This window comes from Aythya marila, assembly GCF_965140915.1.
Source record: "Aythya marila genome assembly, chromosome: 3".
NCBI classification, from domain to species: domain Eukaryota; kingdom Metazoa; phylum Chordata; class Aves; order Anseriformes; family Anatidae; genus Aythya; species Aythya marila.
The window spans coordinates 67,247,951-67,268,621 of NC_139044.1; the positions used below are offsets into that span (position 1 = coordinate 67,247,951).

General features: G+C 37.7%; 1 protein-coding gene across 1 annotated transcript in view; it reads right to left on the reverse strand.

The window, feature by feature from the left end:
- Positions 1-20,671, reverse strand: part of ASCC3 (activating signal cointegrator 1 complex subunit 3) — a 281,915-nt gene that overhangs the window by 257,298 nt on the left and 3,946 nt on the right. The window contains exons 2-4 of the mRNA XM_082756805.1: positions 9,499-9,642; positions 7,605-7,755; positions 778-1,361 (exon numbers count right to left, since the gene is read on the reverse strand). Coding sequence (XP_082612931.1) covers positions 778-1,361; positions 7,605-7,755; positions 9,499-9,588 — 825 coding nt within the window. The 5' untranslated portion in view covers positions 9,589-9,642. The remainder of the gene's footprint in view (positions 1-777; positions 1,362-7,604; positions 7,756-9,498; positions 9,643-20,671) is intronic.

Here is a 20,671-nt window from a genome sequence, read left to right on the forward strand (position 1 = left end):
CTAAATAATCTTCAAAAACACACGTGTACATTGACAGAGAGTGCACATTTTTTTCATATTATCATAATCAAACTCTCATAAAGCCTCTAAGATAAAAAATTTGTCAGAAGTGATTAGCAAATTGCAGGATTTTTTTGCCACCCCCATTCAAACACAGTGCTCCATTCCCCTCCATTCACCTCCCCTTCACATTGCTTCAAAGCCTCTTTGCTAGTCTTTAATCATCTTCCCCTTTGTACCATTATATTTATCCACCAGCTTCAGCTTCTGAGCTACTCAAGTTTTCTCTGTCCTTCTTGTGATAAACCCTCCCCATTTCCTTATTAAAAAAAAAAAAAAAAAAAAAAAAAAAAAAAGTGACACAACAAAGTTTTAAAGTAGCACCACCTGCACAGTCCTCCAACTTTCCTTCCACTTCCTTTCCCTTCCAGCCACAGGAAGGCTCTGAAACCTGCCCAGTATAGTTACCTTTGGTGTGGCTTTGCAAGTTTCCACACTTCTGAATAGTTACTGTTTAAAAGGAAGTACAGAAAAGGTGAACAAATGGCTAAAAAATAATTTGTCTCTTATGGGAGAAAGATGGACTATTCACATGAAATCCATGCTGTATCTATCTTTTGGCCAGCAGGTTGAGATGATGCTGCCGTGCAATTTTCCTTAAGACAAAGAAAACATAGATAATACTTCAGTAAAGTATGTTAGCATAATCCAATATGAAATAGTTTGGATTTTGTGCAACATCCAAATACATACAGCATGGTTAATACTCTACCGTACCTCATTTTGAAGTTCATCACCACTTTTGGCAGAAGCAAGCATCTCATACAAAGTACAGCAGAGATCCTCTGTTGTTGGTCCTCCAGGGGTTGCCCCCTGAGATTCATTCAGGTACTTTCCAACTTCAGACCATAGAAAAGAATCATCTATTTTTTCCAAAGACTTGAGATCAGATTTCTCATCACAGTAATTCTTCAAGTGATCCAGCTGGTTATTCAGAAATTTCTTGTAATCTAAGCTTATAATTCTTTGTGCATCAGCCTCACCATTTACAGGCATCTCCTCAGAATGATCTAAATCATGCATGTCAAATGAAAACACTATATTTTTACCGAAGAGCACTCTGTTATCACCATTTTGCTCTTCAGCCATCTGTATGAGGGCTGTAAGCTGTTCTTCAGTGAAGTGAGAAGCAATCCGACATGTGGCATTACAAGCTGCAGTAGCAGATGATGATGGAAATGGCCCAAACATCTGCTTGATAGCCTTCGTCTCATCATGACCAACACATTCTTTCTTGTGAAATGTCTTAAAGAGAAAAACAGCTCCACTTTCAATTGCTTCTTGTCCATTTTCAGCTCCAACTGTTAACAAAAACAAAAACAAATGTACTTTATACACTTCAAACTAATTCTTTTTCATTGCCTGCAACATAACTGTATTCAATTTCTCACTGCGTCTCATCAACAAAGATATGAAATGAAGACCATAAGAAGTAGCAATTGTTGCAAGGTACTGAATTATAAAAGGTATACAATAATAAAGCATCTGTCTTCATTATCGTTCTACTCACTAGAAATTCATATTAAGGATTACCCATGCTTTCTTATTTTTACAAGTAAAAGGAAAAACATGCCTGAGGTCTTAAATTCACACTAGTATATTTATGAATGTTTTAAAGGTAACAAAACTCCACTTTATATCAGTGTTTATATGCTGCCTAATCTGAATATTCATAACAGACTAAACATAAAGAATTCAGCTGGGAATTACTATATTCCTGCTTTTGGTACTACTGAATGTATGCATTAGAAAAATTGCCCAAAGAAGTTATAACAAATAAATGCATGAATTTATATTTGTAGGCTACCTACAGAAAATCATGTTGTGCAAATCAACAACTATATGATTAGAAAAAAAAAAATGAATTTACTTCTTACACATTCTCAGAAGTACTTAATGAGAACACAAGCAAACACACCGTATGACGAACCAAAATGTCACTACTAAACAAAATGAAAAAAGTCATCATGCATAAAATAAACAAAGACAGCCAGCATACTTTTCTTTCTTTATTCTCCCTTTCCCGCTCCAATATACAAAAAAACATGCAACTTTTAGTAAGCCTCACAAATTTGTTCTAAAAAATCAGGCAGGTTACTGTAATATAATTTCTTAGAAGATTTCATGATTTTTTAAAAGCTTAAAAGCTTGAAAAGCTCAATGTGAAGGATTACAAACTTATATATTCTGTCTGTATCTCTTCAATTCTTCGGTTACATCAGGATTGATTGGTGGAACTCCAACAGAAAATGGTATGATTCAAGTGGTAACAGTGGTGATAACACCTCCAGTATGGCTAATTCAAAAGAACTGTTAAAGCAAACTACAAATTTTAAAAGAAACAGTATTATCTATTTAAATATATATATATATATATGTCACTTTTGACACAATAAATGTGGCTATTTTCTTTTCAGTACTCAGAACTGTGATGTGCCTGCCTCTGTATACCTCTGCAATCCTGTTATGGTCCTATGCATTTCCTCTGCTATGGCCCTCCTTTCTGTCTGTAAATCTCATGAACTCAATTGGAAGATTATTAACTACTTTGACATGACTCGATTCAATGTAAGTTAGGCTCAACCCTAAACAAAAGCAATGTTTTTTTAGCCCCACATGGTAACAGGAAAAAAAAAAAAAGAAATTCAGCATAAAGCAGATGGAACAAAGCTGAGTAACTAGAAACCTAACATATACATTCACTATTTCTTTTGAACTTCTCTGTGGTGAACTTTGAAAAGCTGAGAAGATGTTTCTTGCTGCGTTTACATGATAAATATATGCCTAGATAATTACATATGGAGGATAAGCTACATAAAGAGAAGTACACACACACACACACACACAAGATATGTGTAAATACATCTCAACAGAAAAAAAAGGTGGTTCAGCATCTCAGCATTAACTACATAGGAATCAAAGGAAAAAGTCTGAAAATTTACAGACTTAAATTTGGCTGCACAAACCACACTTATATTCCTAATGTGCAAAAACATTGTTATTCAAAATGTTGTTAGTGTTGCAACAGAAGTAGACAGTATTAAACCAAAAGAGTGCTAATATTGAAAGATTCTAGAGAAGTCTCTTTAGTTTATTAGGTGCTAACTCTTAATTACCAGTGCCTTCTATTTGTGGAAACATCTCCCAGGAAAGTATTCTCCCTCCCCTCCAAATATAATGAGCCAGCAAAGATGGCAAGGAACGCTACTCTCTCCTGTTCTGCCAATCACATCATTTCAGTAACTGACGTTTTCCCCATCAAGTAAATCAATATTACAGCATCCATAGCCTAGGCTGAGAATTTATTTCCTTTAAATTATGTTCAAATAGCATACATTACTTTTCCAATATTACATTTCTGATGACGATGATGGGAACATTACTGTCCGCTCAGTCTGTGCCTCAGTCACCGTATTCTGTTCTTCTGGCTTGTGTCACCATAACTTTATGTATTTTTATTGAGAAGCATCCGAGTTGATGGTTTCTTTCTAATTAGGTCAAACTAAATAATCATGCATTTGTTTTCATTTGTTTTTTCCTTTCCACTCCATCACACAAAAAGTTACTGCTATTTCTTTAAAGTCTTTAAATTTGCTCTACCACACTGTACCCACCATTAAAGTTTGGAAAAAATAATGCTCTTGCCAAAAAATAATGTTCTTCCATCAAACTGGAAATAAAAAAAAATCATACAACAAATACTTGTTTCTGTCAAGAAAGACAGAAAAACACAGAAAATGTTAAGTCTGCCAAATTATTTTCATGAATAACACTGACAGCTGTGAAGGTCAGATACTCATTTTGCTTAGAAATTTTCTTCTACCATCAGACATTTTGTCCTACTCGCTATACTACCTATGGTTTTACCTTTTCTATTGCAAACTTTATGGTCATCATTAGGTATGTCAGCCCTAACTTAGCCAATATTTTTCCGTAGTACCTCTTTGATTAAATTATAACCAGTGGATATTTAAAACAACTGTGAAGATCTCCTCCCCCTATTCCAAATTGCTTGTTATAGATATAAATATTCAGATTAAAGGAAAATGACACTGCCAAATCTCTCTGCAGCTCTGATTTACACAGTTTGCTGTGCCTGATTGGTACTTGAACCAGATCCTTATTTAAACTTCAGTTTTCATCACCTGAGTCTCACATTTACGTACAAAGTGCATCCTGAAATGTTTTCCAGATGAGCAACATTTCTTCAAACATACACACTGGGTAGCAGATTACATTACTTACAAAAAAAAAATACCATAATATCTAAAACAAAGACAAATAAGTAAACTAATCATGTGATCATAGATTCATAGAACAGTTTGGGTTGAAAGTGATCTTAAAGACTACCCACTTTCAACCCCCCAAACATGGGCAGGGACACCTTCCACCAGACCACGTTGCTCAAAGCTCCATCCAGCCTGGCCTTGAACACCTCCAGGGACTGGGCATCCACAGCTCCTCTGGGCAACCTGTGCCAGGGCCTCACCACCCTCTAAGTAAAGAGTTTCTTTCTGATGTCTAATCTAAATTTCTTTCAGTTTAAAACCATTACCCCTAGTCCTACCACGACACTCTTTGATGAAGAGTTCCTCCGCAGCTTTCCTGTAGGCCTGCTTTAGGTACTGAAGGGTTACTATAAGCTCTCCTCAGAGCCTTCTGTTCTCCAGGCTGAACAAACCCAACTCCCTCAGCCTCTCTTCACAGGAGAGGTACTCCAGCACCTTGATCATCCTTGTGGCCCTCCTCTAGATTTGTTCTAGTAGGTCCATGTCCTTCTTGTGCTGGGGGTACCAGAGCTGAATGCAGTGCTCCACGTGGGGTCTCATGAGAGCAGAGCAGAAGGGGAGAATCACCTCTCTCACCCCGCTGGCCATATTGCTTTTAATGTGGCCCAGGATATGGTTGGCTTTCTGGGCTGCAAGTGCATATTGCCAGCTCATGGCGAGCTTCTCGTAAGCCACATGTCAATCAATTTTGCTGGCTAAGTAAAAAAAGCCACTATAGAAGAGTTGTATGAGTCACCTGAAGGGAAATGCATTTGAAGTTCAGATTCACCAAGATAAAATATTTTGCATATAGTAACAAATTATGTTTCTATAATAGACTTCAAGGCTTTTATTCATATTTGTGACAATTTATAATGAAGTTATTTTTGTTGTTGGAAGCTGTCCTATTTCTGTCTGTCATCAAAAAAAAATGTCAACCCTCAAGCTACAAGGATGATGTTAGGTTGAGTACATTTGTAGCAAAACAATAGGACAAGGGGTAGCAGTTTTAAACTGTAACAGGAAAGATTTAGATTAGATATAAGGAAGAAATTCTTCACTCAGGGAGTGGTGAGGCACTGGCACAGGTTGCCCAGAGAAGCTGTGAGTGCCCCAGGACCAGACTAGATGAGGCCCTGAGCAACCTGATCTAGTGGGAGGTGTCCCTGCCCATAGCAGAAGGTTGGAACTGGATTGTATTTAAGACACTTTCCAACTCTAACCATTCTATGATTCTGTGATTCTATGAAAACTGGAAACCAACTGGGAAAAACTAATTACAGATAAATTCTTTATTTGCGAGGTAAAAAGGGCAGAAAAATGGAGTGTGAAGAGATGAGAAAAGGGGAACAAAGCATTCTAAATCTTGTAATTTGAACTCTGCAGGGGTAATCGTTAGGCAGTCCTGCAACTGACCACCACAAGCTGAAGCAGAACAATGAGACAATGTGTTTGTCTGACCATATCACATTTCAAACCTGCTACCGTGGTAAGGAGGAGTAGAGGTTGAGGAATTGGCTACCTTTACATGCTAGCAAGGGGACATATGGGACAGATTGGTCAAGCACCCCATAAGACCATGTCAGTGTCTGTTTCCAGTCTGGTGATGCTGATATCTTCCTAACATGCTAATGTAATTCTAAAAACAAAAACAACAACAACAACAAAAAAAAAACAACAAAAAAACACATCTGAATTGATCAATTCATGGAAGAGAAGTCAGCAAAAGAGAGCATCGCTTTAAAATGACATCAGTAGTATGCTATTAAAATGGAGTGCTGAGAAAAATCTAATTAGCCTTTATATATTCCTACATGTGTTGATCAGACATTTCTAGTCCATATGCACAAAACAATTTTTTGAAAAGAATTACATTAATAGCTATATTAGTGCTATAATCACAAGATTCTCCTTACCAACACAGCTGTGTCTGAAACCTGCATTTATTATCTCAGCACAGCAATAAAATTTCTTAAGAGCTAGTAAAAGAGCATGAACTGTGTCAACGTTCTCTAAAGGAAAAAAAAAGTTAAAAAGATAACATTAATTATCAATACAGATGGCATCTTTTCCATACTAACATTAAACATAAACAGTTGATGCAAACCAGGAAAAACTACATTTAGACTATGGAGCAGATGTACACCAAAGTGTCCCATGCATCCAACGTGACCTGATGTCTGATTTATTTATTTATTTTTGAGAATACTGTAGCTACCTCCCTAAACACATTTCATCCCAGGGAAGCCATCATCACCATAGCCAAAAAAAAATGGGCAAACACGCATTCAGGAGTTAGGGCACAGTGAAGCACAAATATTCTGCACAAACAGGAGGCAAAAGACTGAACTGGGAGCTTACTGCTACCCTTGGACTGCAGGAATCTAGTTGGACACCTAAAGGTAGGTATTTCATCGTTAATAAGTTACTTCTTCTCTGCCTAAGCCTCATTAGATTTTTTTTTTCTACCCCAAAGATGGCTCACACCATACCTTGCATGGCTTTCCCCAAAACCTTATGTATCACCAGTGTCAGCTGAAAGACATGCACCAAAAGAGAGGTACCCATGTTGAAGCAGAGGTGGCCCGTCCTAGAGGTGTCTCTAAAGATGGGCAGTCCTGGATAGATAGATAGTCTCTAAAGAAAGGCAGGCAGCCACATGCTTAACGACTGGCCTGAATTTTGCTACAAGCACAAGCATTACTGTTGTATTAACAAAAGCATTTTAAAAAAATTAAGTGTAAATTTGTAAAACTAACAGATCACCACGCTTATGACATGGAAAAAAAAGAACCACAAAGTAGATGAAGTTTAGAATACGTGCATCTTCAGATTAATTTAAAATTTGTTTGTCAGTGATTTGAGAGATACTTAAAATTTTTCTTCCAAAGACTCGCTAAAGCAAAAAACTCTTTCATCGCACCCAATTTTTCAGGATACCTATCCTGTGGAATTAAAGCAGGTAACACCAAGATTGTCCTTTCCTGCATGTACAGCCATGCCAAAAGAAGCTGTTGCTTTTGCTTATTTAAGGTGGATCACAAACCACACCACACAACAATGCTATCAAAAACATGCATATAAAAAATCATATTTTAAAATAAAACAGAAAACCACATTATGCATATAGTTGTCAGATTAACTGGAGCTTCAAAGATATATCAGAGCAAGACTAGAGTCAAGGTAGAACTGAAACTGCAACAGTACACAAGTATGCAAGCAGACAGCAGCTTAAAAAAAACACTATTGTTAGACAATTAGAGAAACAAAACCTACCTATTTGTTTTGCAGCTTGTAGTATAGTTTTTAAATCACCATTTACAGTTTGGTATTCTTTTTTGTCTAAATTGTCATCAACAAACTTTATTATCTTCTTCCAAGTAAGATCAGACTTCAACAATTGTTCGTGTAGTTTTAATCTTTTTGTCTGAAAATACAAAAGATTTGAGTATTTATTTTTTTTTATTATTACAAATTGGTATATGGAAGTTACCTTAAAAAAAATAGATAAACAAAGCTTTCCAATTGCATTCAGTGTTTTGTAACAATTGCAAAGAGCTTCTCTATTACCTGTTCTTTTATCTCTTTCCTGCAAGGAGGAAGATATACACAAATTACTGGCTCCAATGAAAACTCTCCAGAAAGCCAAACTCCTGAAAACTCTATAGAGATCTCACAGAACAGTTGAGGTTGGAAGGGACCTCTGGAGCTCATCTGCCACAAGCCGAAGCAGGGGCAACATGCACTGTGTCCATGACCACATCAAGGCAGCTTTTGAAGATCTCCAAGAAGGGGGACTCCACAACCTTTCTGGGCAATCTGTTACAGTTTTCCATTACTTGCACAGTGAATAAGTGCTTTCTGATGTTTTGAAAGAACTTCTTGTGTTTGTGCCCCATCTCTTATGCTGGCACTGGGCACCACTGAAAAGAACCTGGCTACGTCCTCTTTACATCCTCCCTTCAGCTAGACATGGCTAAGTCCCCCTTGATCCTTCTCTTCTCCAGGCTGAACAGTCCCAGCACTCTCAGCCTGTCCTCATGCTCAAGTCCCTTGACCATCTTGGTGGCCCTACATTGTATTCTCTTCACTATGTCCATGCACTGGGGGGTCCAGAACTGCACACAGCAATCCACCTCTCATGACCTGCTGGTGATACTTTGCCTAATGCAGCCAAGCTGCTTTGCCTTCTTAGCAGCTAGGTTGTGTTGGTGGTTCAAAGTCAACTTGATGTTCACCGGGACTCCCAGGTCCTTTTCTGGAAAGAAGACCTGCTTTCTAGCAGGTCTTCTTGCCCCCAGCATGTCTTGTTGCCTGAAGCTGTTCCTCCCCACATGCAGGACTTTGCACTTCTCTGTATTGAACTTCAGGAGATACTTGTCAGCCCACCTCTCCACCCAGAGGGATGGCTGCGCGTCTCTCTGGTGAGACAGCCACTCCCCCCACAGTTTTGTGTCATCCACAGATTTACTGAGCGTGCACTCTCTCCATCATCCAGATCATCAACGAAGATGTTAAACAGATGTATTGACTCCTGTGTGTACTCCTGTCATTACTGGCCTCCAACTAGACTTTGTACCACCAAGTACTGCCCTCTGGGCCCAGCCATTCTGCCAGTTTTCAATCCTGTCTGCTCTCCCAGCCCATACTTCAACAGCTTCACTATTGGGATCTTAAGGGTGACAGTGTCAAAGGCCTTACTGAAGTCCAGGAAGACAATATCCCCTGATCTCATCCATTGGGCTGGTGATTTCATTAAAGAAGCTTATCAGGTAGGCCAGGCATGACCTCACCTCCATGCTGACTACTCGTGAAGATTTTCTTGTCCTTCATGTACCTGCATATGGTTTCCAGGCCAAGCAGTTCCATCACCTTCCCAGAGACTGAGGTGAGGCTGACCAGCTTTTAGCTCCCTGGATCCTTTTTCTTGCTCTTCTTCAATATAAGAGTGACATTTACTTTCCTCCAGAAAACCCCCATTTTCAAATCCCTGGATTTCAAGTTCATTTCACATATTCCCACAATGCATATATTACTTCAATGCAATATTTTTTCAAAAATAAAAAGTACCTAAATTCAGCATCACTAACTTTATTCTAAACACCATGCAATTCTTACTATATACACTGATAATTTATAATTATACTTTGAAAAAGAAAGAAATATTTACCGTTAAGTCAGCTAATTCTTCATTGTAATCATCATGTTTAGTGACATTTGAAAAGGAGCGTAGAGCGCCTGTAAGACGAGGCAAGGCCATCTGTTACTCACTCAGTGATCCATAGAACAAGAAATTAAATCCCTGTTCAAGCACCTAGATGGGAACAAAAAGAAATAGCATGGCTTTGTTAATGCTACAAATACAATTTCACATCAGAAACTTGAAAAACCTTTTTAAGCAAACAAAACTTGGCTGGAACCATGACTAAAGAAGTAAAAAACCTCTCTCAAAAATGTTTACAAGCAAGATTCAAGAGAAGGGACATGACAGGCACAGACGCAAGGTGGTTACTCAGCATGTTCTACTCCCTATTCCCTAAAGTTATCAGCAATGAGGCACAGTGGCAATTATTCCTTTAACACTACCAACACTAGAGTACGGTAATGAAATATAGGTAATTGAACTTCAGCTCCAAGCAGTAGTAAGTGATTACCACCTATGTGAAGGCCTCCTCTGAACCAGAATGCACTGGTGGTTTTCAGGTCATTAACAGCCTCCAGCGCTGATGAAGGGACATAATTTTTGAGGACTGTTTAACAATTTTTTAAACAGAAAAACAAAGAAAATCAAGGGAAAAAAAAAAAAGGATCATAATACATGTATCACTGAACAAGAGAAAAAGAAAAGAAGTGCCACCAGAAAACCGGGAAGAGAATGCCTCAGGATGTTTTCATCTCACAGGTAAGCACGCACACAGCACTGTACTCTACAGAACTACAGCCCACCTCTGCACATTCTTATTTCTTGCAAGAAACAGGCTTACAGCAAAACGCAGCTGTTCTCCATCTCAACTTGCATTTGTTTCAAGCCTTTTACAGAAACTACTCTCAAAGTTCCTTCATTTTGAAAGGTGCCCATAGCTGAATAGTTTAATGAACTCTAATGCACAGCAAGAATTTCTGGTGGTAACAGAAAGATACAGATTTATATTATTCTTGAAACAATTAATGATACCATTACAAACCTAATGATCTGCAGCATTCTTAGCATGCCTGAAGACCATCAGCCATCCAGAAATTAAATAACTTTGAAAAAAAAAAAAAGAATTGCTAAAAAGATTTTTGAACGTTCACATACTGCACTCAACTCCCTGCTTTAATCCAATTATCTTTAACATTTTTCTTTATCTAATGACCCCATTTGTATTTTAGCTATCAACTTTGCAATACAGCACAAAAGCAAATCCAGACGCAGCGTTCCAGTCACAGACAGAGAAATGTCACTGACTTGTCATGCATCTTTGCTTTCTGACCTAACATTAAGTTGCTTTTTGTAAAAAGCTATCACAACAGCTGATATTCTGGAGACAGGTGCTATAATATGGAGCTACAGAATGTGAAAACGTAGCATTAAAATAAAACAACAGCCTTTTGAAGGGGACAGAGAGGATACATTTAAATTCAAGCCTAGAAGCAGACAGAGCCAAGCATTTATTTTTTATTTAAAAAAAAAAAAAAAAGTCATTCAGTGGATATATGACATGTCACATCATGCCAGCATAGCTCCTAGTGAAAACACAGTCATCATTATAACTACAGCAGAGAACTAGTGTCCAAAATTCAAGGGAATCTAGTCCTACCCAACAAAAAAGGGAAATCACTCATACTGCTCCAACAACAGCATTGCCATTAACTGCTAAAAATGACATATCGCCTATTTATTTTTACCTAAACACAAATACCTTTTTCTATAGAATTATGGTCCTTTACAATAAGAAAACTACAATTATATGATTGTACATTACTGAAATTACCCTTTTTGAAATAACATGCACAGTAATTTATGAAAGTCAGAATCCAGTTTAAAAAAAAAAGTTCACATTTCAGACTGATTTTCAAGAGATTTAAAACTTCTCCAGCAGGTCCGTTTGCTATGAAACCAATTTTTAAAGGAGTATTTCTTCCTCATTTATTAATTAATTAATACTTTCTGAAATAAAATACCTGGTACCTTAGAGGATGAGTGAGGGCATACCTCCCTGAGCACAGACTCAGTCAGACAGTCAAATATAGCCCAGAAGCCCCATAGTTGAGTCCATATTAATAAATTCTGCTTTATGCTCACCTACAATTTACATTTTCTTAAAAAAAATAAATAAAAATCATAGGTTAGCTGTTTTCACATAAAGCTTCCCGATAGATATACCTACCTTTAGGCTGTATCAGCTACTCCTTGTCTTCCACAGCCATCTTAAGACTAACAAAATCCTCCTGATTTGACAGAAGTGAATATATTTGCCTACAGCTTGATCTGAAACATCTGTACTACCAAATGATCCTGCTGGGTTTGGAACAAGGACCTAAAAGGTAGCAGCAATTAAATCCTATTTGCCAGGGCCCATATATAGAGATGCAAGATGAACTACCATGCCCCTGTCTATTCCCTACAAAAAAGTCACCTTTTTATATGTTTGTAGAGTGACAAGTAATATGGGAATTCAACATTGAGACCAGTATAAACTTATGTGGTAAAAAATATTGGGTTTTGCTATCAAATAAGAGCTATTCAGACACATTCTGCCATTATTGTATTTTTTAAGAAAAAAGGAACAGAAGTTCAAAGATACCTAGTGCTATCTCAGATTTCCTCTCTCTTTTAAAACAAACTTATCTTTCCACTAAAGTTCTGTTTGTAAAGCAGAAAAAGCAATATCCACCTTTGTAAACCACTGCAAAGATGAGAGGCAATATCTTTTAAACTTTATTTTACTTCTTTTTAAAAGAAATGTGATTTTAACTTTTAAACTTTCTATGTGGAAAAATAAAAGATAAAAACAGATTACACTCAACTAAAAATGGAATTCAAGAAACCATTCAAATTTTATTGTTTGAAGATAAACCTAACAGTAAACATGGATCTCTGCAGGTGTTTTTTTGTTTTGTTTTGTTTTTCCCCATTAAATTAAAAAATCTAAAAACATTGTTATCAATATTACAGATCTAACTAATATTACTGGAGAAGTTTTCCAATTTATATTTTCACCATTTAAGTTTTACTACCACTCCTGGCCTTCCTATTTTTTTTCTTTAAGCAAATAATGGAAGCATTTCAGTCTTCTCCACTGAAATGTTACAGTGATTATGGTCAAAGAGATTTAAACATTTGTTTTAATTCCAACACTCTTTAACAAAGCAAGCCAGCCTCCAGGTAGGGCTAAGAGAAGGGGACTGCTCAGATGCCATACTTTAATTACCAAGTTTAACAAAATCTTTGCTTATAAATGAGGGAATAACATAGCATTAAAAGAATTACAGGTAAAAGCAGCAGTTAGGCTATCCTGAAGCACCAGCTGCTGTATCCTCAAGTAGCTTGTTATGTCTCTTAAAACCTCATAGCAGTCATTTTATTTAAACTATTTAAGGAATGTTAAGCCATTTTACCAAGTTTTTGCCTACACTGCCTATAAATTTAAATTATTAGCAAGTTCTTTGCTGTCTCTGTAAACTTTTCCATTTATAAAACCAGAAATTGTTACTATTGGTTTCTAAACTAATCAAAGAACACTATAAAGAAAAATGGAGGCTTCTTTTTTTGAAGAAAAAAGCCACCAGCAAATATTAACAGGTTTCTGTGGACCAAACAGTAGGTGAATGAAATGACATTTTCACTTTCACTTGTCAGAGTGGAATAATTTCAGATGAAAAGGAAGCTGAAAAGACAAAAGATAGTTGAAAAAAAAAAGATTTTAAAATAATGAGGACATTTGTATTATATTCACTTCACTTAAACTTCTTATCCAAGCATGTTTGATGTAAACAGTGCAAATACAGCACCTAGCAATAAAGCTGATAGCTATGGAAAATGATCGTTTAATGGGATCTAGGAAATTAATCGTAAACGGCAGGACAATGCAAAATACTACAGCAGTAATATTTTCCAATTTTTTATTTTGCACCTACAGAAGCTGTGCTATATCATGTATTAAAAATTGTATACTTTCAGACATCTAGTTTTCTATAGAACGAACAAATATCATAATGGAATTCTTTAAAGTTGTTTGGATTGAACATTGCTGATCTCCACTCAAGACCTGGTCAGTCTTTGAAAGGGAAACATCAAGACTAAGGGATATGCACTCAGGAAGAAAGCGTGGCTGCTTGATACATGGCATTCATCTCAGTCAATGCTGGAATTGAAACAAATGCTTCAGCACATTGAAGAAGCAGAATTGTGCCTCCATATGCCATCCACTCCTCCCCTTCTCCCATTAGAAGGGCTTTCAGGTATGCACATTACTCCTTTCAGGATATCAAAAGGTGTTCTCTTATAACACTTTACTTCAAAACATTAGTGAAACAGATCTGGAAGGGTGAAGTGACCTTATATTATATAAAGGGAGAGAATAGATACATCTACACACCAAAAAATCCTTCAATACTCCAAAGAGAAGAACAAAAACCAAAAAGTAATCATACCAGACAATGTTCTTGTGCAAATAAAGCTAGTGGCATTGCACAAGAAGCCTCTAAATGGAACATCGTAATTGCAACAGGTAAGAGTTTTAATATTCCATCTCTTCTAGAAAGATTTGTTAAACACTTTCTGTAAAAAAAACAAGTGAGTACCTTTATGCAACCAGACAAATTAACACAAAGAATTATCAATAGAATCAACTTCACTGTGCAATTATGTACATTTCATGTGCATAACAGAAAATTTTGCATGAACACAGACAACTGCCAGGAACCACTGGTTTCTAATACTGGCCCCTAAACATAACTGGAGGTATGTGGTGTTTTTATCCTGGTGGGCAGCTGAACTCTACCATAGCCCCTCTCTCATGCCCTGCTCCCGCAGGGGCTCTCCATGGGCTGCAGCCTCCTCCAGGCCACATCCACCTGCTCCACTGGGGGCTCCTCCACGGGCTGCAGCGTGGAGATCTGCTCCATGTGGGACCCATGGGCTGCAGGGGGACAGCCTGCTCCACCAGGGGCCTCTCCACAGGCCACAGGGGAACTTCTGCTCCATGCCTGGAGCTCCTCCTGCTCTCCTGCACTGCCCATCAGGTCTGCAGGGCTCCTTCTCTCACATTTTCTCACTTCTCTCTCCCAGCTACTGTCACACAGCAGTTTCCTGTCCCCGTGTCCCCTCTCCTCCCCCCACCCCAACTCACTCAGCTCTGGCCAGCAGCAGGTCCCTTTGGAGCAGTCTGGAGCTGGTTCTGATCTGACATGGACCAGCTACTGGGCTTTGCTCACAAAGGCCACCCCTGCAGTCCCCCTCCTACCAAAACCTTGCCACATACCCCCAAAAAGGTACAAACCCTACACATACTCCCAAAGTCTGCCTACCTGTCTAGATTAATCTCAAATAATAATCAAACTGAACTCTGCTTCTAGGCAGGTCTGAGGCCAAGCTCCTAAGCAATTAGAAACAAGACTGGAAAGCAGAAACAGTCTTCAGCTCCATTACAGACAAAGTTTGACAAATTCTTTGTTAGAAGATCTACTGTTCTCATCTTGAATCCCCAACAAGCATCCTACTTATGAAACCATGAATCTGTACAGGGAAATTCTCATTTGGAATACTGCCCCAAAGAGCTTTATGGGATACTCTGGGCTCGTACATATGTACTTCATTATTATTAGAGTACTTCACGTCTACTGCAGTTATGTTTACAACACACATATGAGATGACATTACAATGCTTACAGAGAAGTACCACGCAAAGCTGCTTCTTTCAGAGCATATCTAACAACATTCTTCTATGTGAAACCACCTAGGTGTGAAAAGGTTTTTGAAAATCTGTGCCTGAATCATACTGGAAGATTCAAGCTTCACTTATGACAGGAACCTGGATGAGATTTAGTCCCTGAGCATAGTACCTACTGGCATTTGAGACCCTTTGCAATACCTAAGATACCTGCATGGCCAGTTAATACGATGCATGACTTGGGAAGTGTCTATGCCCTCACAAACAGGTGCAGGATATGAAATACTATGAGGTTTTAAAATCAGCAATAGGTGTGTATTTAAGCACCTGAATCACTTATCAGACTTGCAGACAATTAAACAAATGCCCAGAATACTGTATTATCTTCCAGTTCTAAAGAACTGGAAGTTTATTATCCACTCAATGCCATTATTATCCTTCATAATTAACTCTAATCTACTTCAAAATACATTTTCAATAGGCCTCAAGGTTGGAATTGAATGATTCTGAATCTGGAGCATCTCCCCCAGATGTTTCTGAAGGAAATACAAAGCTTTCCTTTTAAGAAAAGTACAGGTATTTTATTATTTTAGAAGGATCTCAGTACAGTAAAACAAAAGACCAAGCCAAGTACACTATTACTCAAGACCCTGACTGTACGCTATTATTCAGGACAAAACGGAGAGGTGGTATGAGTACGATCGCTCTCTTACTGCACATTACCCTAAGCTGTAAGATTCCAAAAATAACCTTGAGAAAGCTCAGACTTCTTTCAGAAACTAAAATCAAAACAGTATTATGGGATGACCTAGAAAATAGTTTTTAAGTGGCATATAACCACCCACTAGTTGCCGTCAACTTTAAGAAAGCTATGTTCCTATGAAACAATAAACCAAACATCTAATGGAGGTGTCCTTGAAGCACTGACCTTCTTCCCAGTCCTAGAAACTGAGTGGCCTCACAGCTAACACGCCACTGCACAAAAATAAGAGAACCAGTATTAGTAGCCTTAGCACCCAGAAGCTGCAAACACACTACAGCACATATAGCCAGCCACGTTATTGCACGTGTATGTTTGGTATGTGATTTTGATAAACTGATCTTAAAAGACAAAAAAAATCTGCATATATGGACAAGTCCACATATATCAGTGGTAAAACTCTTACAGTCTTGGAAGATATATTTCTGAGACTCAATTGACAAAAGTCACATTAACCATCGGAAAATGATTAATCATTGGACAATGCTTTTTGTTTCTAACTTTGACTGGAGGAGTTGCGTCACTGTTTGCACCACCAAAATCACAATGAACAAGTTGGTTAAATAACATTCTCTCTGGTGCTTTATGACATGGCTACTTTATACACTGCTGAATTCATCATCAAAAAAAAAAAAAAAGATGCCCAAGAATTGCACTGACTCACAGGTAAAGTGGCAGGTATCGTTAGTTACATGAGAAACGGATCACAAAATTTGTGCTTTATTCATGGTATAAAATGAACTCTTTATTTTCACAGAAAGTCATTGGAAGTTTGTATCGCTTGGAAAGACAGGACGTCAATTTTGAATTAACTGTCTTAACATATATCAAGAGGCCTTGTCAAGGGCTTCTGTAGTAATTAGTTATGGTTAATAAAAATCATTGCACCTAGCAGGCAACTCATTGTACTAGTACAAGCACAGTACAACTGAAACCAAGATTCACATTTGATCTTTAAGAACAATTGTTCTATGAAAGCACCAAAGCAAGACTTCTCATTTACAGAGAATATTAAAACATTTTTGTGTCCAGTGATTTCTTCAATAAAACTGGTAATAATACAGGTAATGCTGGCACAATCTAGAAGGAAAAAAAAAAAAAAAAAGTACTTAAAAACAAACCGTATAATTATTTTTCAAAACAGAAATATGCAGACCACTTCAGAAAGAAGTTATAGATTCTACAGTACTGCTAAGTAATGTACAAGAAAACTAATTTCATTGTTGTGTACTAAAAATACAGAACTGACTCTCAACGGAAACAAGTTCTGGCCAACTTTGGCTATCACTAAATGAATAATTCCCAGAACTATCAGCTATAAATATGTTCATCCTATTTCCAGCACCTTTTGTGAGAGTCAGAATTTTCATCAATGATAGTAATGGAGAATACAGGAATATTTAGAAAATGATCCATTACATGTAAATAAAAATAACCAATTGCGCACACAAACGTATTAATTTCATTACAATGATGCAAGTAATATTGTGTAACTTGTTTGCTATAGTTAGCAACATTTGGATTTATTACATTCATTTATGTCTGTAACATTTTTCTTAAAAACAAAACAAAAAACACACACACAGAAAAAAAAAAAAACTTTCTCTACCATTCAGCACCCTGATTGAAACTTGTTACAGTTTTTGAGAAGAAGAAGAGGCAGAAAATTATGACAGAGTTTGAGTAAAACTCTCCTAGATAGCAACATCAGTAATCTTCCCCAGACAGTCGAGTATATTTGAGTAGGGCAACTTTTCTTATTAACATCAATGTAAATGGTCATCAGGACACAATGACTGCATACACGTTTCATTACAAAGATACAGTAAATGCTTTCCTAATGATACACAGCAACTGAGAGCTGAAAGCTGTGCATTTTTCCCAGTTCACTTCCTTAACAACTGTTCTAATTTTGAATGTGCTCAGAAGACTACGTAAACATCACAGACCAGATAAGCATCCCTTGAACATTACTCACTGAGCTACTGCGTCTTAAATCCTGTTTCAATACCTCAAATATACCTATGTAAGTTTTCTCATGTTTGAGTAGATTTTAGCACTATACTACCCTCCATCTAATATTCCTCCTGAAGTCTCCATCAGCTTCTGTTACCAATGTATCCAACTGCCAAAGATATGCAGTTCCCAGCAATTTCTAATTTCCTGAAAAACGTCATGATTTAAGCATACACGGAATCCCATGCTTGTTAACAAACCTACCTGGGAATGAAACAAAAATCACGGTAACTTTCCCCAGTCCAATTTGGAGGTCAGAAACATGGAAGTTTGCCTTTCCTATCAGGAAGACACTCACATTCAAAATGGAGCTTGCTGTTTGACATAATAAGGTCAAATACTGAAGCGAAGGGCAAGAGGCATACAGATTCTGAAAATCACCATATCGAGACAAGCTTTTCCAGTTGAGGAAGAGCTGAAAGCCTGGCCCAAACAACCTCAGCAATTAGGTCACCTTCAGGGGTGCCTCCCTCTTCAGATCTTCCTCCTCCTGTACAGCAGGAACACACTGCTGCCCTGGGAACAAAGTTTTAGGGAAACCCAAGGTTGTATCAAACATACCAGAAGCTGACCCAAGGAGGGATACCTGTTCATTTTTTATTTGGCTTAAATAAAAAATGATTATATTTATTTATCACATAAAGAACCCCATATTTAAATAATTTAATGTCTTTAAGATGTAGAAAAAAAAGGGCCAAAAATTTAGGCTAAAAATATATGAAAAAATGCAAGAAGCACCCTTTTAAGCATATCTATATAGCCTGAAAGCATGCATACTTCTTTATAAGGTAGGCTTTTACAATACATAATTAAACATAAACATTCACCTATTGAGTAGGTACATATTGTAATTAAATAGTGTCAGAGAGAATCCATTGTCTTCCTTTGAGCACGCAAATACTAAGCGGGAACTTCAAACAGCACCTCAGCTATTTTATGACCAGAAAATGGTAGCTTCCTATTTGAAAATTTATTATTACACTTTAAAATAAGGACTAAGAAAAATAATAAGTGCTACGGTCCTGTAATATTACAGTGCTTGCAAGCTAAAATTGAAACAAACAGCTGCGCTGCCCACTCTTCCTGGGCTATCTGCCTGAAGGGCTTGCAAGCGTTGCAAGAGGCTACTCTGAGAAAGCCACCTGTATGGTTTCCTGTAGTGATAAGACTGAACTCTCTCTTCACATCTTGTGAACATAAGAAATGTATGTTTGTTGCATGAGAACACAAGCAGAAGAAATAAAATTGATGCACAGTGTTACTGTTCTTGGCTGATAAACCGAGGAGGAAAATAACTCCAGTTTATCTCTAGCAATATGGCGAGGCTAAAGATTTGTTTCCAGTTGTGAAGTTTTTGAAATAGTTACATGTAGTCAAATTATGAAAAATTCCTTAAAATGTTTTAGACAAATTGTACTGTAAGAAATATCCACAAGCCAAGATCCACCTATTTCATAATTAAAAGCTTTTGAACTTTCATGAATATTTAGCATGCCAGATATACAAACTGCGTTCAGATTTAAAGAATTAACTTCTACAGACTCCTTAAAAACAAATAAACAAAAAAATGTCATAACAACAAGAAAATGACATAACCAAGCATTATATTTATGCTCATACTTCAGAGGCAGCAGCTCTGAGACCTGTCAATGGGCCAAGCAGTTTTCTGCCTGCAATTTTTAGCAGGGACAGTGGTACCTGAGGAGGTAAGTTCTTCACTCTAACTTTTTCAGAGCCGTAAAAATTCAAAACATTAGAGCTGTACATCACCAAGTTTGTACTCCCCACTGTGTATTATCTTTTTCAGAGTTACCGACAATATTCTGTCTCCCTCCTGCCTAGTTATTTTCCCTTCCTTACACAATCAGCCCCCCATCAGAATTTCACAGTAGCGTGTGTGGTCTGGCTGGGGTGGAGATAAGCCTTCATAGCAGCCCAAATGGTGCTGTGCTTTTCATTTGGGGCTAAAACAGCAATGGCAACACTCCTGTGCTCTGGCTACTGCTGCACAGTGCTTGCACAGCATCAAACCTTCTCTCCCCATCCTCCCCAGCAACTTTAGGAGCAGACACAGACAGGACAGCTGAACCAAGCTATCCAAAGGGATATTCTGTACCCTATGATCTCATGCTCAGCAATAAAAACTCAGGCAAAGGAGGTACAGGACTCGGGGGGGAACAGTCATGGTTATGGCATGTCTTCCCAAGCAACCGTTACATGTGCTGAGGCACTACTTGCCCTAAAGTGTCAGGCAGGCGCTTGACAATAGGAAGCAGTGAATTAATTTATCTCTTTGCTTTTCTTGGGCACACAGCATTTGCCTTCCTTATTAAAGTGCCATTACCTTGATCCACCAGTCTTCTTGCTTTCCTTCTATTTACTCCCCATCCCACAGGAGAGGGGAGTGCACAAGAAGCTGGGTGGGTGCTTGGTTGCTAGCCACAGTCAACTCATCATTAATAACTGATTTCTTGAAAGAAATGGAAACGTAAATTCTTCAGAGATTCTCTCTACTTTTTTGTACTTTCAAAGACAAATTGCTCCCCCCTACAGCAGGGACTAAGAATATTCATATTTCTTTAATACATTAATCAGAATCAAGTTTCCAAATACAGACTCATAAAACAATTATGTTCAGCATTCCTTATCAGTTTCAAAAAAGTGGTTGAGTTGACATAGTTTGTCCTTAAGTC